At 51.8% G+C, this 23014-nt stretch overlaps 1 protein-coding gene across 4 annotated transcripts in view; it reads left to right on the forward strand.

The window, feature by feature from the left end:
* PLEKHG5 (pleckstrin homology and RhoGEF domain containing G5) overlaps nucleotides 1-23014 on the forward strand; it is a 355104-nt gene that overhangs the window by 195874 nt on the left and 136216 nt on the right. For all 4 annotated transcript variants that reach the window (XM_073603639.1, XM_073603640.1, XM_073603641.1 and 1 more), the window contains 2 exons: nucleotides 3014-3074; nucleotides 15916-16007. In XM_073603639.1, coding sequence (XP_073459740.1) covers nucleotides 3014-3074; nucleotides 15916-16007 — 153 coding nt within the window. The remainder of the gene's footprint in view (nucleotides 1-3013; nucleotides 3075-15915; nucleotides 16008-23014) is intronic.

A 23014-nucleotide genomic window follows, 5' to 3' on the forward strand; every position in this document is an offset into this window, starting at 1 on the left:
AGAACAGAAGATTTAATAGATGGAAAGATGAAAAAATAACTGAAGGTCCACTTTAAACACCCGGGTGACAACGCAGGAGCACAACCGAGCGATAGATACAGAGCGTTGTCACACTAAACAGGAAGTGCCTGAACAAGGACCATCATGGAGGAGTCAACGGGATTATTTTAACCCCTTAGAGCCAGCGCCTGTTGTCCCTTTAAAGGGGTTTAGTATGCCAGGAGGCGGGGCTTACAGTCATGTGACCGCCGTGATTGGCTGTCACGGCAGCCACATGATCGGAAAGCTCCCGGTCACAAGCCGGTAACGCTCAGGGCGTGTCCTCTCGGCACAGCTCTGCTGACACTATTGCCCGCAAATATGAGGCCGCTTGGTGCCAAGGGGTTCATATAAAAATGTAAAGATTGAAAATGTTTTAACTTAAAGCGGATCTCCAACCAAAAAGGGGGAAGCTCTGCTTGTCTGCCTCCCCCCCACCCCCCCCCCTCCGCTGCCACATTTGGCACCTTTTAGTGGTTATGACAGGTACCCGCTCCTCCTTCCGGCTGAGTTTGTCACGGCAAGCTCATACGGAAGTTCAGTCACCTCCTCCTTCTCCACCGGGCCAATCACAAAGGGCAGCGCACTTCGCGCATGCGCAGTAGGGAGCAAGCTGGGAAGGCTCCACTGCCAGTTTCCCTTTAGTGGAGATGGCGTCGGCACCTGATAGTGAGGACACAACGCTGGTTTCCCGGACAGGTGTCCTTATGATAAAAGTCAGCAGTCACAGGATTTGTAGCTGCTGAACGAGCCCGGAGCTCCCCTTTAAGTTCCATTCGCACTTGGAAGACTCCAAAGTTGTGAGACATGGGGTGCGACTTTGGCTTTGACCAGTGATAGTGGGCAGCTGCGGCACTAAATAACATTCAGGTGCGACCTTCGTGAGACTTTTGAGGGTTCATATTGACGTCTATGGCACTCGAGTCGCATGAAAGTCAGACCAAAGAAGCTCAGGAACATCTTTGAAGCCGCTGCAACTTTTAAGTCGCATATATATATATGAACAGTACTCAATTGAAAACACGGGGTGCGACTTGTCATGTGACTTTGATGTCCAAAGTCGCATGACAAGTCGCACAACTGTGAATGGACCCTCATTAGGCATAATTGAAGGCAGAACTTTTTTTCATATGTGTTCCGTGGGCAGCAGAGGTCTCTCTGCCGAGATCATGCTCACTGCGCACCCCCAGCGCAGCGACTGAGCCGTCAACGGGACCGCCTCCTGATTGTTTAACTGCGGTGACAACCAATCATGGTGGTCTTGTGATCAGACAGACCTGCCCCCCCCCCCCCCCCTCCCCCAAGTAGAATAGCCCAGGTGAAGGAACGCCGGGGGCTGGGCGGGAAGAAGTTAATAAAACCTATGAGAAAGATACTGGGGGTGCCATTGTTTACTTTCTGAAGTCAACAAAATATCCCCCCCCCCCCCCCAAAAAAAAAAAATTAAAAAGTAAAAACTTTTTTTATTTTGTTAATCTCTTATTTGCTAAATAATGGCCCAGTGCAGAAATTTGCCCCACCCCCCCCCATCATCATCTTGTTAGAGACCCCATGGCATGTACGCGCATGCACAACATCTTACTTACTGTCTCTTGGGACTTAGGTTGTAGCCATGCATGCGCACACACACACACACTGCCTGTGCAAAAATATATATGGGGGTTCACATACTTTTGACTGTACAGAGTTCTTTGGATGGAAGATGTCATGGTGGTGTTCTCTTCTCATCCTCTAGAGGGCGCCCCTGCACAGAGGATCCTGGTAGAATACAGCCGCTCCTGTATACAATAGATAGGACTAGAAATCCCCACCCTGCACAATCAGGAAGTAGAACTAAAGACAAAACTTTTTTTTTGAGTGGAAAGTGGTTAGACCCCCTGTCAGGTTTTTATTGCTGTCTGCTTCCCTCCCCCCCCCCACCTCGTTAGTGAGACCCCCCCCTCTCTATTTGTCTTGTTTACCATTGTTATTGAAAGCGAAAGAAAATCCCAAATTTTGGGTTGTCCCCAGAACAGGAATAGAGGGGAAATCTTCCAATGGGGACACCAGTTCTGATGACTTTGGCGGGATTTCCTCTCACTTCCTGATCTGGTTATGGGACAGGAAGTGAAGAGAAATCTCCCCGATTGGAGATGGATGGCAAAAAAAAAAAAAAAACAATGGCGGGTTATAGTACCCATTGAATGAGGACTTAATGCGAAAATGTAAAGGTTTGCTAAAAGTTTTAGCGTTTTCTAACGTATTTTGATGGTGTGCCTCATAATGTGTACAGACCCGGGAACTCAGCACAGGGATGGTGGGAACCCCTCATAATGGGCACAGCGGGTGTACAGACCCGGGACCTCAGCACAGGGATGGTGGGAACCCCTCATAATGGGCACAGCGGGTGTACAGACCCGGGAACTCAGCACAGGGATGGTGGGAACCCCTCATAATGGGCACAGCGGGTATACAGACCCAGGAACTCAGCACAGGGATGGTGGGAACCTCTCATAATGGGCACAGCGGGTGTACAGACCCAGGAACTCAGCACAGGGATGGTGGGAACCCCTCATAATGGGCACAGCGGGTGTACAGACCTGGGAACTCAGCACAGGGATGGTGAGAACCCCTCATAATGGGCACAGCGGGTGTACAGACCCGGGAACTCAGCACAGAGATGGTGGGAACCTCTCATAATGGGCACAGCAGGTGTACAGACCCGGGAACTCAGCACAGGGATGGTGGGAACTCCTCATAATGGGCACAGCAGGTGTACAGACCCAGGAACTCAGCACAGGGATGGTGGGAACCCCTCATAATGGGCACAGCGGGTGTACAGACCCGGGAACTCAGCACAGGGATGGTGGGAACCCCTCATAATGGGCACAGCGGGTGTACAGACCTGGGAACTCAGCACAGGGATGGTGAGAACTCTTCATCCTTTAATGCTTCATTTTCAATGTGTGATATTTCTTTGTCACGTTTGTTGCAGAGAGAAGAAGGCGGCGGGACTGAAGTTAACAAAGAAGAAGACACGGAGAAGACACACAGATGTAAGGCTCTATTCTTTCTCATAGTGATGTGCTCACTGAATGCGTAATTCCTATTTCCTCCCCTGGGGGGGTCACTATCCAGCTGGAGCCCAACTGCAACACAATGCCCTTCCCTATCAGGATATCGAACCTTCCCTGAGCGGCTCTGCCGTCTTTTCTCTCTGTTAGCTGAGCGGTGTTGAGGATTGTGTCCCATCTGGCAGGATACGTTGCTTCTGTTTGGGTTGTAACACCAACTAGCCATCGCACACAGTGCACTTTTGCTTGACCAAAGCAGTCCTCCTCATCTGCCTTGGATCAGTTGAAATGACCTGTGAACTGCTCAGCTGCTGAAGACCAGCTCCATCTAGTGGCCGTAATGCTGTATTTTCCTGATTGAGGTATTTCAGGAAACTACCGAATTATGGCCACTAGATGGAGCTGATGATCAGGAAATAAACATATCAGATACATTACGGGACTTGTTTGTGACGGCTGTGCAAATGCTGAGACATTTGCGCAGCAGTAGACCCCCATAGGACTCTTTCACACAAGCTTTCCAATCAGATGCACCTGTCCGTTTTTTTCGGGGTGGACCTGATCGGAAGCTCCATGCAGGTCTATGGGCAGGCGGAACCTCCATTGGCCATCCAGATTAGGAAAAAAACAAACAAAGGCCTAAATGTGAAGGATGGAAAACAAGAACATCCGGCAGCCCATGGATCCAAGACGGTTCCTCCGCAGTCTGTTGTCCCAATGCGGAGGAGGAGCACAGATGTCACCTCTGCTGAGAACTGCTCATGTATTCCCTGCTGAATGCAGCGCCCCCCTGTGGAACGGCCCTAAAGTGAACCTAAAGTGAGATTTCAATAAGAGGCAAAACAATTGGCTGAATACTTTCCTGTCCAGCAAGTGGCAAGGGAAATCTTCTCACTTCAGGGATCGGTCACTCCGGCCCCACTATGTCAGGCCAGGGCCCTCTAAACTGCAACCCCTTGGGGCCAAATCTGACTCTGCACAAGCTGACGGCACTATACAAGTACCTGAAATAAATGTCATTTTGTAACATTTCAATAAAGTTGAAAGAAAAAAAAAGGTAAACAGTGCCAGGAGTCATAACAACACTCCTGTCAGCCTTTCTGACAAGGACCACAGGGGCCGTACTGCCAGTCCAGGCCGTTTCTATTCTAGGATGAATTACAGAATACTTTGTAGGAGGACGTGGCTGGACGGGGGTGTCGGAGGTCTCATCATCCCAGTACAGTACAACCATCCACCTGGGATCAGCCCAGCATTGGTGGCTGGTGGGTTTTTTTTTCTGTCTCCTCACAGCGGATGGTGGCGGGCTGTGGCTTCTCTACTCTCTCCTCCTCTTCTCCTCCCGCGACTCCGGTGTCCTCCAGCACATCGGATGGTGGCGGGCTGTGGCTCCTCTCATCTCTCCTCCTCTTCTCCTCCTGCGGCTCCAGTGTCCACCAGCACGGCTCATGGTGGCGGGCTGTGGCTCCTCTCCTCTTCTCCTCTTCTCCTCCTGCGACTCCGGTGTCCTCCAGCACATCGGATGGTGGCGGGCTGTGGCTCCTCTCATCTCTCCTCCTCTTCTCCTCCTGCGGCTCCAGTGTCCACCAGCACGGCTCATGGTGGCGCGCTGTGGCTCCTCTCCTCTCTCCTCTTCTCCTCCTGCGACTCCGGTGTCCTCCAGCACGGCGGACGGTGGCAGGCTGCGGCTCCTCTCCTCTTCTCCTCCTGCGGCTCTGGTGTCCTCCAGCATGGCGGGCTGTGGCTCCTCTCCGTCTCCTCTCTCCTCCTGCGGCTCCGGTATCCTCCAGCACAGCGGGGTGGTGGACATCGGCTCCGGGGTCCTCTCCGTCTCCTCTCTCCTCGTCCTAAGCGCTAGCCATCCAATAGGATCGCCTGACGTTTTGGCCAATCAGGAAACGGGTCTCACGACCCGCTTCCTGATTGGCGGGGAGGAGATTTAATGTGAAAATAGCGAATATTCATTCGCTATCAGCACACAACTGGGTGGGCTCGGAGCGCAGTGCTCAGCTCCCCGAGACCACCCTTTTTTGAAGCCTATTAGAGCCTCTGGTATTGGAATCCATGGTCCGGCGTCCCTGTATGTAGATCAGGGGGCCGGACGCAGGGATGGGGGGCGGGGGTGCCTGTGTGAGAGGGGGGTGCCCATGCGCCTCTAATGGACGGGCCACCACTGAAGCCCGGAGGTATGGAAACAAGTACAAGGGTACTAAGTGATACTTTGTTGCGGAGGAAGACGATTCTATTTCTTTACCTGTGTAAGCAATGCAGCGAATGTGCGATGATGGACGGCACGTTCACCATAACAGCCGCCATCTTGGATTGGGGGAGGAACTGCAAGTGGCCACCTTCTATCCTGTCCTCCCCAGCCAGACTGCCCCTGGCCCCGCCCCTTTCATTTACTGGATTTTTAGGGGTTTTTTCAAACATGGAGGCTCAGCATCTAATGTGGGCGTTACCTATGTAAATACAGTCTGCCTAGGAACGCCCACTCCTCCAGCCTGACACCCACCCACCAAGTCTATTGATATTTGCATAGCTCCTCCCAGGAGCCAGCCCACTCTTGAGAGGAGTATTGGAGGCAGGGTGCTGTGATGTTTTCAGGAGCCCCCTGCTGGCCCCTCCCACTAGCCATGATCTGCCTGCATTGCATAGGAAAGCATAGAGACCCAGTGATGACTTCACCAGGGCCAAAATAATGTAAGTAATGAAGATGGAAAGGTTTTATTTGCTGATGAGGTGGGGAGGAGTCACCAGGGAAGGCAAAACATAAGCCGATTAAAGTCCCAGTGGAGCATCTGCTGTGCCGGTCCTGGCACAATGCTCCATGATTGGAACGATCCTGATGAAATGGGATCTCCAGCTCCCCCTACCATCTGTTTGGCAGAGGGTGTCATGTCTGGACAAGCAGACGCATTCTCCCTTCCAGCAGCTGCCGTATCACTTCCTTATACACATGATGAATGATTTGTCGACGCGTTTCAGAGTCATCTGTCAGTGGAGTTCGGAGCTCTGCGATACAACTAGATCCATACAGTTCAGTCTCATCCCTTCTCCAATGTACTTAGTCAGGTCTTTTCAGAGGGTTCCCCATTTTCAAGGTTTCGGTCACATATGGGATGGAAAATATCCATCCAATGACATGACAGGTAAAGGGCCAATCAGGTTAAAGTGTATGTAAACCCTGACAATGACATTATCTTATTTGCTCCTTGTTGGTCTGTTAAAGCAGAACTCCAGACACACAAAAACGTTCCTTTAAATATATTCCTCAATATCGACTAGGAGAGAGAGGCGAGCTGTGGGAGAGGCCCAACAGGCTCCACCCACTACAGTAAACTACAGGAGGGGGCGGTGACAAGACCAGTCCCCCTGCACAAGGCGAGAGAGCAGAGCTGTGGGAGGGGCCCAACAGGCTCCACCCACTATAGGAAACTACAGGAGGGGGCAGAGACAAGACCAGTCACCCTGCACTAGGAGAGAGAGCTAAACTGTGGGAGGGACCCAACAGGCTCCACCCACTACAGAAAATTACAGGAGGGGGCGGAGACAAGACCAGACATCCTGCACTAGGAGAGAGAGCTAAACCCAACAGGCTCCACCCACTACAGAAAATTACAGGAGGGGGCGGAGACAAGACCAGACATCCTGCACCATTAGAGGGGAGAGATGTGGGAGGGCTTCAGCAGGCTCCACCCACTATAGTGAACTACAGGAGGGGGCGGAGACAAGACCAGTCACCCTGCACTAGGAGAGAGAGCAGAGCTGTGGGAGGGGCCCAATAGGCTCCACTCACTACAGAAAACTACAGGAGGGGGCGGAGACAAGACCAGACATCCTGCACCATTAGAGTGGAGAGATGTGGGAGGGGCTCAGCAGGCTCCACCCACTATAGTGAACTACAGGAGGGGGCGGAGACAAGACCAGTCACCCTGCACCATTAGAGGGGAGAGATGTGGGAGGGCTTCAGCAGGCTCCACCCACTATAGTGAACTACAGGAGGGGGCGGAGACAAGACCAGTCACCCTGCACTAGGAGAGAGAGCAGAGCTGTGGGAGGGGCCCAATAGGCTCCACTCACTACAGAAAACTACAGGAGGGGGCGGAGACAAGACCAGACATCCTGCACCATTAGAGGAAAGAGATGTGGGAGGGGCTCAGCAGGCTCCACCCACTACAGTAAACTACTAGAGGAAGCGGAGACCAGACCAGTCACCCTGTACTAGGAGAGAGAGGGCAAAACTTTGGGAGGGGCTCAACAGGCTCCACCCACTACAAAAAAACTACAGGAGGGGGCGGAGACAAGACCAGTCACCCTGCACTAGCAGAGAGAGAGCAGAGCTTTGGGAGGGGCCCAACAGGCTATGCTCCCAAGGACAGTACTGGGGGTGCATGCTTTTCGGGACAGACACCCCAAAACGGGGACATATGGTAACAATAGCCTAAACCTCCACCTCCTGGCTTAAAAGTAGAATGCAAAATATTAGCATGTAATATTGGATATGTGACTGATTACAAAAAAAAAGACAAATTCTTAAAATATTTATCATTCATAAATATTTTAAAAGAATCAGCAAATAAAAAAAATCTATATATCTACAAGCAGCTGAAACAATGTCTTGCATTCGTGTTGCGCGTGAAGCTCGGCAGCCGGCCAGTTGTAAGTTAGAGAGGAAAAGGAAAAAGGAAGAGGGGAATTACCCAGGGGAGGGGAAGCTGGAGTGGAAATGGGGAATTAGTGTTACCAGGGCAATGGAACCAATAAACACCAACAGTACAGGACCGCTCCTTGTCAGATAAAGAGAACCTGTCACAAAGGCAGCTCATGCAAGGACTCTCTGTCTTAACTGTAACTTATTATAACTGAAGGATCCAGATTTATTTTCTCTTTTATCTTTATGACTATATGGGGGTCATTTCTGGAGCTGAGAGCCAGATCTGAAAAGTCCCTCTGTGGTTGCTGATTTGTCAACTGTCTATGATGATAACAAATGGTGTCTCCCGTCTTCTGGGTGTGCATGGCATCTCTACTCGCCCATGGGAGTGCATGGCGTCTCCTGGCTCCTGTGTGTGCATGGCATCTCCTGGCTGTAAATGGCGTCTCCGGGCTCCTGGGTGGGCATGGCGTCTCCTGGCTCCTGGGTGTTCATGGCGTCTCCTGGCTCCTGGGTGTGCATGGCGTCTCCTGGCTCCTGGGTGGGCATGGCGTCTCCTGGCTCCTGTGTGTGCATGGTGTCTCCTGGCTCCTGGGTGTGCATGGCGTCTCCTGGCTCCTGGGTGTGCATGGCGTCTCCTGGATCCTGGGTGTGCATGGCGTCTCCTGGATCCTGGGTGTGCATGGTGTCTCCTGGATCCTGGGTGGGCATGGCGTCTCCTGGATCCTGGGTGGGCATAGCGTCTCCTGGCTCCTGGGTGTGCATGGCGTCTCCTGGCTCCTGGGTGGGCATGGCGTCTCCTGGATCCTGGGTGTGCATGGCGTCTCCTGGCTCCTGGGTGGGCATGGCGTCTCCTGGATCCTGGGTGTACATGGTGTCTCCTGGATCCTGGGTGGGCATGGCGTCTCCTGGATCCTGGGTGGGCATAGCGTCTCCTGGATCCTGGGTGGGCATGGCGTCTCCTGGCTCCTTGGTGTGCATGGCGTCTCCTGGCTCCTAGGTGGGCATGGCGTCTCCTGGATCCTGGGGGCATGGCTTCTCCTGGCTCCTGGGTGTGCATGGCATCTCCCGGCTCCTGGGTGGGCATAGCGTCTCCTGGATCCTGGGTGTGCATGGCGTCTCCTGGCTCCTGGGTGTGCATGGCGTCTCCTGGCTCCTGGGTGGGCATGGCGTCTCCTGGATCCTGGGTGTGCATGGCATCTCCTGGATCCTGGGTGGGCATGGCGTCTCCTGGATCCTGGGTGGGCATAGCGTCTCCTGGCTCCTGGGTGTGCATGGCGTCTCCTGGCTCCTGGGTGGGCATGGCGTCTCCTGGATCCTGGGTGTGCATGGCGTCTCCTGGCTCCTGGGTGGGCATGGCGTCTCCTGGATCCTGGGTGTGCATGGTGTCTCCTGGATCCTGGGTGGGCATGGCGTCTCCTGGATCCTGGGTGGGCATAGCGTCTCCTGGATCCTGGGTGGGCATGGCGTCTCCTGGCTCCTGGGTGTGCATGGCGTCTCCTGGCTCCTAGGTGGGCATGGCGTCTCCTGGATCCTGGGGGCATGGCTTCTCCTGGCTCCTGGGTGTGCATGGCATCTCCCGGCTCCTGGGTGGGCATAGCGTCTCCTGGCTCCTGGGTGTGCATGGCGTCTCCTGGCTCCTGGGTGTGCATGGCGTCTCCTGGCTCCTGGGTGTGCATGGCGTCTCCTGGCTCCTGGGTGGGCATGGCGTCTCCTGGATCCTGGGTGTGCATGGCGTCTCCTGGATCCTGGGTGGGCATGGCGTCTCCTGGCTCCTGTGTGTGCATGGTGTCTCCTGGATCCGGGGTGTGCATGGCGTCTCCTGGCTCCTCCTGGGTGTGCATGGCATCTCCTGGCTCCTGGGTGTGCATGGCATCTCCTGGCTCCTGGGTGTGCACGGCGTCTCCGGGCTCCTGGGTGTGCATGGTGTCTCCCGACTCCTGGGTGTGCATAGTGTCTTTTGGCTCCTGGGTGGGCTTGGTGTGGCCTGGATTCTGGGTGGGCATGGCGTCTCCTGGCTCCTGGTGTGCATGGGGTCTCCCGGCTCCTTGGTGTGCATGGTGTCTTCTGGTTCCTGGGTGGGAATGGTGTCTCCCGACTCCTGGGTGTGCATAGTGTCTTTTGGCTCCTGGGTGGGCTTGGTGTGGCCTGGATTCTGGGTGGGCATGGCGTCTCCTGGCTCCTGGTGTGCATGGGGTCTCCCGGCTCCTTGGTGTGCATGGTGTCTTCTGGTTACTGGGCGGGCATGGCGTCTCCTGGCTCCTGGGTGTGCATGGTGTCTCCCGGCTCCTGGGTGTGCATGGTGTCTTCTGGCTCCTGGGTGGGCATGGTGTCTTCTGGATCCTGGGTGGGCATGGCGTCTCCTGGCTCCTGGGTGTGCATGGCGTCTCCTGGCTCCTGGGTGTGCATGGCGTCTCCTGGCTCCTGGGTGGGCATGGCGTCTCCTGGCTCCTGGGTGGGCATGGCGTCTCCTGGCTCCTGGGTGGGCATGGCGTCTCCTGGATCCTGGGTGGGCATGGCGTCTCCTGGATCCTGGGTGGGCATAGCGGCGTCTCCTGGATCCTGGGTGGGCATAGCGTCTCCTGGCTCCTGGGTGTGCATGGCGTCTCCTGGCTCCTAGGTGGGCATGGCGTCTCCTGGATCCTGGGGGCATGGCTTCTCCCGGCTCCTGGGTGTGCATTGCGTCTCCCGGCTCCTGGGTGGGCATAGCGTCTCCTGGCTCCTGGGTGTGCATGGAGTCTCCTGGCTCCTGGGTGGGCATGGCGTCTCCTGGATCCTGGGGGCATGGCTTCTCCTGGCTCCTGGGTGTGCATGGCGTCTCCTGGCTCCTGTGTGTGCATGGTGTCTCCTGGATCCGGGGTGTGCATGGCTTCTCCTGGCTCCTGTGTGTGCATGGTGTCTCCTGGATCCTGGGTGGGCATGGCGTCTCCTGGCTCCTGTGTGTGCATGGTGTCTCCTGGATCCGGGGTGTGCATGGCGTGTCCTGGCTCCTGGGTGTGCATGGCATCTCCTGGCTCCTGGGTGTGCACGGCGTCTCCGGGCTCCTGGGTGTGCATGGTGTCTCCCGACTCCTGGGTGTGCATATGGTCTTTTGGCTCCTGGGTGGGCTTGGTGTGGCCTGGATTCTGGGTGGGCATGGCGTCTCCTGGCTCCTGGTGTGCATGGGGTCTCCCGGCTCCTTGGTGTGCATGGTGTCTTCTGGTTCCTGGGTGGGAATGGTGTCTTCTGGATCCTGGGCGGGCATGGCGTCTCCTGGCTCCTGGGTGTGCATGGTGTCTCCCGGCTCCTGGGTGTGCATGGTGTCTTCTGGCTCCTGGGTGGGCATGGTGTCTTCTGGATCCTGGGTGGGCATGGCGTCTCCTGGCTCCTGGGTGTGCATGGCATCTCCTGGCTCCTGGGTGTGCATGGCGTCTCCTGGCTCCTGGGTGTGCATGGCGTCTCCTGGATCCTGGGTGTGCATGGGATCTCCCAGCTCCTGGGTGGGCATGGCGTCTCCTGGCTCCTGGGTGTGCATGGGATCTCCCAGCTCCTGGGTGTGTATGGTGTCTCCTGACTCCTGGGTGTTCATGGCGTCTCCTGGGTGTGCATGGCGTCTCCTAACTCCTGGGTGTGCATGGTGTCTCCTGGCTCCTAGGCATGCATGCTGTCTCCTGGCTCCTGGGTGTGCATGGCATCTCCCAGCTCCTGGGTGTGCTTGGCGTCTCCCAGCTCCTGGGCGTGCATGATGTTTTTAGCTCTTGGGCATGCATGGGGTCTCCCGGCTCCTGGGCGTGCATGATGTTTCCCGGCTCCTGGGCATGCTTGACGTTTCCCGACTCCTGGGCATGCTTGACGTTTCCCGACTCCTGGGCATGCTTGACATTTCCCGGCTCCTGGGCGTGCATCCCGACTCCTGAGCATGCTTGCTGTTTCCAAGCTCCTAGGCATGCTTGGCGTCTCCCAGCTACTGGCCGTGCATAAAGTCTCCCGGCTCCTGGGTGTGCATGGCGTCTCCTGGCTCCTGGGCATTCATGCTGTCTCCTGGCTCCTGGGTGTACATGGCATCTCCCAGCTCCTGGGTATGCGTGGAGTCTCCCAGCTCCTGGGCATGCATGACATTTTCAGCTCCTGGGCATGCATGCGCCCAGACCCTAATCTACATGCAGGGCGCCGGACGTATGGATTCCAATGGTGTGTTTGTTTGTTTTTTGAAGCACGTGATTGGAGCCAGAGGCTCTAATTGGCTTAAAAAAAGGGAGGACTGCCAGTTGTGTGACAATAGCGAATTAATATTCACTATTATCTTCCTGATTCTTCTCCCGGCCAGGAAGCAGGTCTTGAAACCCGATTGGTCAGGGAGTCTTAGGACTCCCTGGCCAGTTGGGTCTCAGGACACACTTCCTGTTTATCCAGGAGTAGAAGCAATGGCCCTGGCTCTTCTTTTGCCTTGCCTCCTAAGGTAAGGTCTGTTTCCCAGGGGGTAGATCGCGCCCCCTTTTCATTTGTCTAACGCTGGGGGTGGGGTGCTTGCGACGATTGCTGCCTTACCGTCCACCGTCCATCTCCCGCTGTTCTTGCTGCGATCGCCGCCTTCCCCTCTGTCTCCCTCTGCGTTAGTTTGCTGCAACGCCCCCCCCCCCCCAAAAAAATAATTATCATCGGCCGCCACTGCTCACCAGATATATAGCTGCTGCTGGATCAAAACACGCTTAGGAGGGAGTGTTCCTCCACTCCTCCATCTTTCTTATTCTACATCACCATCTCAATCCAATCCTTGCTCTCCAGGGTCTGCACAACTCATCTCTCCTAAGGGGTTCCACCACTATTGTTCTTATTTACTCATGAGTAAGACCAGTCCACCAATCACCAACACTCCCCTTCCTCTATTCTCACATGGATCCCGGCATAGAGATGAAATCCAATAGAACTTTCTTGGTGTAACAATGTTTATTAATTACAAACATACATAAAAGCAATAAAACTCACAATGCCTTGTGCTGTTTCCCAGCACTAAGATCAGTCGCTTATTCACAATTGGTTTGGGCTCCACCGCTCTGCCTGCGGGATGACGTCACGGATAGCTCCGCTCCAACACGCGTTTCGTCTGCACACTCCCTAAAGAGGCCGTTAATGTGATGATCTGCATACCAACATGACTCAGTGATCACAGCAATTTGTTGCATCTTTTGCACCTTTTGGCTGCCATTACTGGTAGGTTACTTGCTTTCTGACCTCATTGGCCATAGTAGGAAATGACTGGGGTAAAGACATGAGATTGGAAGTTCCTCGGGGGCGGGGATTGATGTGATTGGGTTTATGGGAATACATTAGCATTAAATAAATCTGATTAACAATACGATCCATTGAGTCTCTATGTACTTGTAGCTGTTCTCAGCCTGTGTCCGGCCTCCCCGTACATCTCACCAGCCCGCCGTCCTGTCTTATTATGTCTGACATTTCTGGCCATTTCATTGTTCTCAGATCAAAGTGGCCCCTTTCAGTGTCTTTAAGCATTTCAATGTTCTTCCCAAAATATCAGAATCCAGAAAAAGATCCGCTCATGGACAGCGGTCTGGAGATAGAACAGGATTTCTAAAATAAAGGCAAAACAATGGCGTGTCCGCCCGATGACATCATGACTGGAGAATAAATAGAAATCTCCCCGTCTGTCAGCGGCGTCTCTTCTCAATCCTCGTTTGTTACTTCGGAACCGCCGCAAAGTTCTCATTAACTGCAGATTTTTAGTTTGATCGTTAATATAACATATCAGGCAACATGAACTGTAATAACTTTATTTAAAAATAATATTTTAAATATTTTTTTGAAAATTCACGTAACGTAATATACTAAATTCCTATATGGGATATTTTTCTACGCCGATACTTCCATATTAGAGCCCCCAGCCCCCACCCCTTCACTTCAGAGTCCTCAGTTCCCCCTCCCCTTCATATCAGAGTTCTCAGTTGTCCACCAACTCCGCCTTCACATTAGAGTCCTCCGTCCCCTCCTCCACATCAGAGTCCTCCACCCCCCCTCCACATCAGAGTCCTCAGTCCACCCTTCACATCAGAGTCCTCAGTTTTCCCCACCTCCACTTTCACATCAGAGTCCTCAGTCCCCCCCTCCACATTAGAGTCCTCAGCCCACCTTCACATTAGAGTCCTCAGTCCCCCACTCCACATCAGAGTCCTCAGTCCCCCCTCCACATCAGAGTCCCCCCCTCCACATCTGAGTCCTCAGTCCACCCCTCCACATCAGAGTCCTCCGTCCCCCTCTCCACATCAGAGTCCTCCGTCCCCCTCTCCATATCAGAGTCCTCCGTCCCCCTCTCCACATCAGAGTCCTCCGTCCCCCTCTCCATATCAGAGTCCTCCGTCCCCCCCTCCACATCAGAGTCCTCCGTCCCCCTCTCCACATCAGAGTCCTCCGTCCCCCTCTCCATATCAGAGTCCTCCGTCCCCCTCTCCACATCAGAGTCCTCCATCCCCCTCTCCACATCAGAGTCCTCCGTCCCCCTCTCCACATCAGAGTCCTCCGTCCCCCCCTTCCACATCAGAGTCCTCCGTCCCTCCCTTCCACATCAGAGTCCTCCGTCCCCCCCTTCCACATCAGAGTCCTCCGTCCCCCCCTTCCACATCAGAGTCCTCCGTCCCCCCCTTCCACATCAGAGTCCTCAGTCCCCCCCTTCTACATCAGAGTCCTCAGTCCCCACCTCCACATCAGAGTCCTCAGTCCCCCCCTCCACATCAGAGTCCTCAGTCCCCCCCCTCCACATCAGAGTCCTCAGTCCCCCCCTTCACATCAGAGACCCCCCTCCACATCAGAGTCCTCAGTCCACTCTCCCTTTTTCACATCGGGGGGTCCTCAGTCCCCCCTCCACATCCAAGCCCCCTGCCCCCCTTCACATCAGAGCCCCCAGCCCCCCCTTCACATCAGAGCCCCCCAGCCCCCCCCTTCACATCAGAGTCCTCAGTCCCCCTCCCCCTTTCACATGATTGCAGGCTCCTGAAGAGACCAAATATAGTGAATGCAGGCTCCTGGGGAGAGCAGATATAGTGATTGCAGGCTCCTGGGGAGACCAGATACAGTGATTGCAGGGTCCTGGGGAGACCAGATATAGTGATTGCAGGCTCCTGGGGAGAGCAGATATAGTGACTGCAGGATCCTGGGGAGACCAGATATAGTGATTGCAGGCTCCTGGGGAGAGCAGATATAGTGAATGCAGGCTCCTGGGGAGACCAGATATAGTGAATGCAGGGTCCTGGGGAGATCAGATATAGTGAATGCAGGCTCCTGGGGAGACCAGATATAGTGAATGCAGGCTCCTGGGGAGACCAGATATAGTGAATGCAGGCTCCTGGGGAGATCAGATATAGTGATTGCAGGCTCCTGGGGAGACCAGATACAGTGATTGCAGGGTCCTGGGGAGATCAGATATAGTGATTGCAGGCTCCTGGGGAGACCAGATATAGTGATTGCAGGGTCCTGGGGAGATCAGATATAGTGAATGCAGGCTCCTGGGGAGACCAGATATAGTGCATGCAGGCTCCTGGGGAGACCAGATATAGTGACTGCAGGCTCCTGGGGGGGGGGGGGGGGGAGCAGATATAGCGAATGAAGGCTCCTGGGGAGACCAGATATAGTGAATGCAGGCTCCTGGGGAGACCAGATATAGTGAATGCAGGCTCCTGGGGAGAGCAAATATAGTGAATGCAGGGTCCTGGGGAGAGCAGATATAGTGAATGCAGGGTCCTGGGGAGATCAGATATAGTGAATGCAGGCTCCTGGGGAGACCAGATATAGTGAATGCAGGCTCCTGGGGAGACCAGATATAGTGAATGCAGGTTCCTGGGGAGAGCAGATATAGTGACTGCAGAGTCCTGGGGAGAGCAGATATAGTGATTGCAGGCTCCTGGGGAGAGGAGATATAGTGAATTCAGGCTCCTGGGGAGACCAGATATAGTGAATGCAGAGTCCTGTATTTAGTAACACTTTACCTTTTATCACAAGTCCATGTATTCTTTAATACTTCGGGACTACAAGTGATACTTGGACTTTGCAAACATCATAGAAGTGTCTTATCCATGTCTGGAGAGAACTCTTGTACAATGTATTGCAGTATGACGAGGGTCAAGATGTTCTGTGATATTTATTACAACATGTAAGAAGTTTAATATTTTATCTCTACAGGATCCAAGTAAAGAATGCTTCACATTAAAGTTTGATCTGAATGTGGATATCGAGACAGAAATCGTCCCGGCGATGAAGAAGAAATCTCTGGGGTAGGTATTTTCAATTTTTTAACACATAACCGGTGCATTAGACATCCCACCAGAAATTGCTCAGTATATCTACAGCAAAAAGTTTTTTTTTTTTAATTTTAGGTAGGGAAAGGCAGAGAATTGTTGTCCATTTTAAAGGAGATGTCCAGTCTGAGCTCGTTAGGCTGGGCTTCTCCTATGGATCACAGGAATGCAATTCGTTTTGCACTCCTGTGACCTGTTTTTCGGCAGAGAGCGGTCTGAAGTCTGCTCTCTGCTGACGTCACAAGAATCAGTCCAGGCACCGTGTCATCCCGACAATAAAGTCTGGATCTGCCAGGTGCCTAAACTGATGCCTGTCTCAGCCTCTTAGGGAGCCTCTGAGAGCCTGAGACGCCACTCCCCGCCCCTTCCACAGCTCAGTGCTTGGGAGCTGAGCGGGGAGGAGCAGGTAGGAGAGCTGCTGACTGACAGGCAGCAGCTCTCCACTCGGGGAGCTGAGAGAACCGAGCCATCGGCGATGTTCGATCGCTCGGTTCTCAGTGCAGAGATGCCAGGGGATAGATGCAACATCGGTCCCATGCTGCATCCACCTAGGTAAGTATGATGGGTTAAAAAAACAGCAACCCATACTTCTCTTTTAATGAGCCATCTATGTCTCCATAGGGAGATTTCTCTTTATTTCCTCTGCTGTATACCCAACAGGAAATGAGAGGATTTCTTTCCAATGTGAAGGTTGTCCCCTCTTGCAGAAAATCTCTCCACGGGGGTGGGGGGGGGGGGTCACATGGCAATACAAGCTTGTGCATTTCTCTTCATTTTTTGTACAAACATCTGCTTACTTCTTTTTTTTTTAAGCATTGCCACCACTGTCTTCTGCCTACAGCAAATGCCTACTATGTCAGTGATGGACCTTCAGCAGTGACTCCAGAAACATGGTTAGTGTCATGCTTGCCCCTAACGCAGGTGGTCAGGCACTATAGCTAGCTTCTGTGTTCTTCACCTATAGCAGCCACCTTTCCCATAAGGCAAGCAATCCTTCTGGTACTCAGTTGCCCCCAGGACTTATACACAATGCTATAGTACCTGGCCACCACGCCAGGGCAGGTGCAAACTGAGCAAAGCAAACAGGTGCTTGCGGTTGGCAGACAGGCAGAGTGGTCCAATGACAGTCCAGATGCAAGGCAGGCAAGGTTCGGAATAGTCAGGGTCAAATCAATAGTCAAAAGGCAGGCAGAGTTCAGAGAACAGTCAATATCTGATCCAAGGTCTTCAACATGTGAATCCAAACAGCAAAGCAGGGCAAACAGAGAGCCTGGAGCATATATTACACATTCTATCACAAGCAAAAGACTGCAGGCCTGGCTGGCTTAAATGAGGTTTGGTCTCCACCCAGAGACTGGCCACATCAATCACCTTGCAGGTGGACAGACAGGCGGAGATGCATCATAGCCAAGACCAGGATGCTGGAATGAGACCAGCAGGTGACAAAGAACAGGAGCTTTTACAGTTAGATAGAATGATTATTTTTAAACATCTAACTTTAATTATTGGCCTCCACTAAAACATTATATATAGCCTGAGGTTTGGGGACGCCTGATCATATGAGTTTGTTGGACTTTGCAATCCAAAAATATAGTCATTAATGTGGAGTTGCCTTTCTTTAAGGCTATAACACCATCCACTCTTCTGAGAATGCCTTCCATAAGATTTTGGAAGGGGTCTGTGGGAATTTGTGCCCATTTGTGAGGTCAGGTACTGATGTTGGATGAGAGGACCTGGCTCATCATCAGCATTCCAAATAATCCCAAAGGTGTTCAGTAGGGTTGAGGTCGGGGCTCTCGCGGTCCTCCACACCAAACTGGTTAAACTGGTTAAACCACATCTGTATGGAGCTGGCTTTGTACACAGTCATACTGGAACTGAAATGACATTTCCATGATTGTTGCCATAAGACTGGGTGTGCAGGGGATAGTTAGAACCCCAACTATCCATAAAAAACAAGGTCAGGTACTGATGTTGGATGAGAAGACCTGGATCACATGTTAGACTTCACGTTGGGCATCAAAAAAACAGACATGGCTCCTCATCAGTAATCCAAGTCATTCCAATAGGTGTTCAGTAAGGTTGAGGTCAGGAATCCCTGCAGGACATTCAAGTAACTTCACACCAAACTGGTCAAACCATGGGGTTGATTTACTAAAACCTGAGTACAAAATCTGGTGCAGCTCTGCATAGAAACCAATCAGCTTCCAGGATTTGTTGTCAAAGCTTAATTGAAAAAGCTGAAGTTAGAAGCTTTCTCCCATATTTCTATAATCTGTATTTCTCTTTTTCACATAGACAACAATTCCCTTGAAGAAGACCAATAATCAGAAAGGTCGAAACTAGGGTTGCACCGATACTAGTATCGGTAATTGGTATCAGCGAGTACTAAAAGAAAAGTATCGGTACTCGTAAAAAAAAATGGTATCGGTGCATCCCTAGTCGAAACGCGTAGGGATATCATGTGAAATACCACGTTAATAGAATGGGTTTCTCGTAATTTGTGTTGTTTCTTTCACCGTTGATGGGTTGTATTTTTTATGTCAAACCCAGGATTGCTTTTTACAACTTTGATATATTTACTAAGTACTTTTTGATATAACAAAATAATTTTTATTCAAAATTGATTACCACTCAAATACTACTTTTTATTGCTAAAAAACCCCTTGAGGGAATTTCCATTCTATAAGTTAGAAGCTGATTGGCTACCATGCACAGCTGCACCAGATTTTGCACTTTTCAGTTTTATTAAATCAACCCCCATGTCTTTATGAAGCTGGTTTAGTATACAGGGGCACGGTCATGCTGGAACAGAAAAGGGCTTCATCAAACTGTTATCGCAAGGTTGGAAGAGCACAGTTGTCTACAGTGTCCTTGTATGCTGTAAAAGAACCCTTTATTGAAAGCCCCTGAACTTAGTCATTTGAAAGGTGTGTTCATATAGTTTGGGCTGTATAGGTAGGTATGATGGTTGGGTACCACTGACTGTGGGAATTTGTGCCCATTTGTGAGGTCAAGTACTGACTGTTGGATGAGACGTCCTATCTCACAGTTGGCTTTCCAATTTATCTCATAGGTAATCAGTAGGGCTGAGGTCAGGGCTCCGTACAGGACACTCGTGTTCCTCCACACCAAACTGGTCAAACCATGTCTATATACATAGGTGTGATGGTCAGGTGATGGCCAGGAGTCCACAGGCTATGGGAATTTGTGCCCATTTGTGAGGTCAGGTACTGATGTTGGATGAGACGACCTAGCTCACAGTTGGCTTTCCAATTTATCTCATTGGTAATCAGTAGGGCTGAGGTCAGGACTCTGTACAGGACACTCGAGTTCCTCCACGCCAAACTGGTCAAAGCATGTCTGTATAGGTAGGTATGATGGTCAGGTGATGGTCAGGAGTCCACAGGCTATGGGAATTTGTGCCCATTTGTGAGGTCAGGTAATGTTGGATGAGACGACCAGCTCACAGTTGGCTTTCCAATTTATCCCAGAGATGTACTTTAGCTGTTTTGGACATTCTAAAATGCTAGAATATAAAAGCCACACACAATAAATATCAAAGCTTCTTTACCAGGCTTCAATAAGTCAATCCAAAGCTTAGTATCTCTGTACAGTTAAACCATAGAAACCAGTCAGTTCCTATTGCATGTCAGACTCACTAGAGCAAACTCAAATCCCATTGGCCACTACGATTACTGCACTATGCAGATAGTCATAGCACGTTTTATTAATTATGTCTGCACGTCATTTAAAATTTTTTCCAATATCATATTACATTTCTTCTGGAAGTGTATTTTATTTTTAGTATCTGTGACTGTATACATTTCACAATGCCCTGGTATCACTAATGGAAGCTGAATATAATTGAACAAACACTTATGCAGACTTTGCAGCTTCCTAAATATAGGAATTTCAGATATTTCAACAAAGTCAAGCAGAAAATTCCAGCGCCATTTAATCCTCAGGAGGGAATCGACCCTCATCGGCTTGTCATTTTGGTGTCTCATGTTCAGACAGTTATCAAAGAGCTTTGAGAACAAAAAGGTCATTCTGTAGGATTAAAGATTGTCACACTGGGGATGCTCTTCATCATGATAGAGACCGTCTCATTAACATCGGACGCGGCTCATTTATACAGTATGGCCCCTTATTGAGCCGCCACTCTGACCTTTAAATCTGGAATGCAAGTGAAAGGTCACCAAGATACTTTGTATTAGAGTTTGGAAAGGTGAACTTGCTCAAAGATAACTCAATTTCAGGCACCATACTGTACATCTTGTCTAATATTCCATTTGGTATTTGTCTGTATTGCCGTCTTAACCTCTTGGTTGACAAGTTAAAGTGAACCCATCAAGAGGAAATAATGGGAGCTGCCATTACTGGCCCCCTTTTAAAAAAAATGTTTGGTGGGTGGTTGTGTCTATTTTGAGTACACTATGGGGTGAAACATTTGTGAACACCTGACTATTACAGCTATATGAACCTGTTAGACATCCCATTCCAAAATCATGACCATTAAATTCCTCTTATGTCTAGGTTGTCCTCTTCTTCCTGAAGCTCCAGTCTGTAGGACATGGGTGCTCAACCTGTGGCCCTTCAGCTGTTGCGGAACTACAAATCCCATGAGGCATTGCAAGGCTGAGGGTTACAAGCAGGGCCGATCCTAGGGTCACAGACGCCTGGGTGCAGAAATATTTCTGGCGCCCCCACATGGGCGTGGTCATCTTACCAACTCCTCCCCTTTACAAATGTTTCTATGGCAACGACTCAAACACAGAGATGCTCCCCTAAGAAGTCTTTGTTACCCTGGGATCCTCCTGTGATCTTTTAATAAAGAAAATACAGGAAGAGGGTACACTAATGAGACCTGGAGGGGAGTCTCTCTGATGCACACAGAGAGGGCTTCTGTTAGAAAGAGCCCCCAGACATAGTACAGAAGATGGTCAGAGACTGCAGACATAATACAGGAGATGATCAGAGACTGCAGACATAGTACAGGAGATGATCAGAGACTGCAGACATAGTACAGGAGATGATCAGAGACTGCAGACATAGTACAGGAGATGATCAGAAACTGCAGACATACTACAGGAGATGATCAGAGACTGCAGACATAATACAGGAGATGATCAGAGACTGCAGACATACTACAGGAGATGATCAGAGACTGCAGACATAGTACATGAGATGATCAGAGACTGCAGACATAGTACAGGAGATGATCAGAGACTGCAGACATAGTACAGGAGATGATCAGAGACTGCAGACATAGTACAGGAGATGATCAGAGACTGCAGACATAATACAGGAGATGATCAGAGACTGCAGACATAGTACAGGAGATGATCAGAGACTGCAGACATAATACAGGAGATGATCAGAGACTGCAGACATAGTACAGGAGATGATCAGAGACTGCAGACATAATACATGAGATGATCAGAGACTGCAGACATAGTACAGGAGATGGTCAGAGACTGCAGACATAGTACAGGAGATGATCAGAGACTGCAGACATAGTACAGGAGATGATCAGAGACTGCAGACATAATACAGGAGGTGGTCAGAGACTGCAGACATAGTACAAGAGATGATCAGAGACTGCAGACATAGTACAGGAGATGATCAGAGACTGCAGACATAGTACAGGAGATGATCAGAGACTGCAGACATAATACAAGAGATGATCAGAGACTACATTTCCTATGAACGTTAGTAGATAATGGCCGATCGGCCCTCTCACCTGACCCAGCGATACAGCGATGGTTCCTCTGATCAGGAGTCAGCTCACTCTGAATTGCCCGTGGCGACTCCGCTGGGTAGAGCCCAGATCTATATTCCGGCAATGACTCCATTCCTTTCTCTGCCAGGGATGGCGCTAGTCTGTGTGGCTTTCCCTCTGGTGGCGCAGGTCAGCGGGGTTCTCTCTCTGATGGTGTTCCCTCAGCACTGTCCTCTCCCTCTGGAGTCCTGGGTGTACTTCCCTGAAAGCTTTCCCAGGCTCCTATATCTCTCTCTCTCTCCCATTTAGCTGAGCATGCTGTGTGAGCTGCAGTTTCCGTGTTACAGTGGGGCAGCCAGTCCTTGGGACTACATGTCCCACAATCCTCTTCTCTGCTCCTTTTTCTATTCTGTTTCTTCCCTGGGTATATGAAGGCAGGGGAAGATACATAGTGGGCAGTACAGCAGCGTGCGCAAGAGGGAGAGGGAGGGGGGAGAGGGAGGGGGGAAAGAAGAGCCCGCAGCTGCATTGGCATTTCTAGGGTTGGGGTCACCCCCCCTTCCACCAACTATAGTCGCCCCTCAGTACAGACCCCCCTCCACTAAGTATAGACCCCCTCCATCAGTGCAGAACCCGCACTAAGTATAAACCCCTCCCTCAGTACAGACCTTACTCAGTGCAGACCCCCCCAGGAAAACCCCCCTCCATTAGTACAGACCCCCCCCAGGACAGACCCCACCCTCCATTAGTACAGACCCCCCCATGACAGACCCCCCCTCCATTAGTAATGACCCCCAGGACAGACCCCCCTCCATTAATACAGACCCCCCAGGACAGACCCCCCCTCCATTAGTATAGACCCCCCCAAGACAGACCCCCCTCCATTAGTACAGACCCCCCTCCATTAGTACAGACCCCCCAGGACAGACCCCCCTCCATTAGTACAGACCCCCCAAGACAGAGCCCCCCTCCATTACTACAGACCCCCCAGGACAGAGCCCCCTCCAATAGTACAGACACCCCCAGGACAGAGCCCCCCCTCCATTAGTACAGACCCCCCAGGACAGAGCCCCCCCTCCATCAGTACAGACCCCCTAGGACAGACCCCCCTCCATTAGTACAGACCCCCCAGGACAGACCCCCCTCCATTAGTACAGACCCCCCAGGAGAGACCCCCCTCCAATAGTACAGATGCCCCCAGGACTGAGCCCCCCTCCATTAGTACAGACCCCCCAGGACAGAGCCCCCCTCCATTACT

Source organism: Aquarana catesbeiana, linkage group LG10, assembly GCF_042186555.1.
Source record: "Aquarana catesbeiana isolate 2022-GZ linkage group LG10, ASM4218655v1, whole genome shotgun sequence".
NCBI lineage: Eukaryota > Metazoa > Chordata > Amphibia > Anura > Ranidae > Aquarana > Aquarana catesbeiana.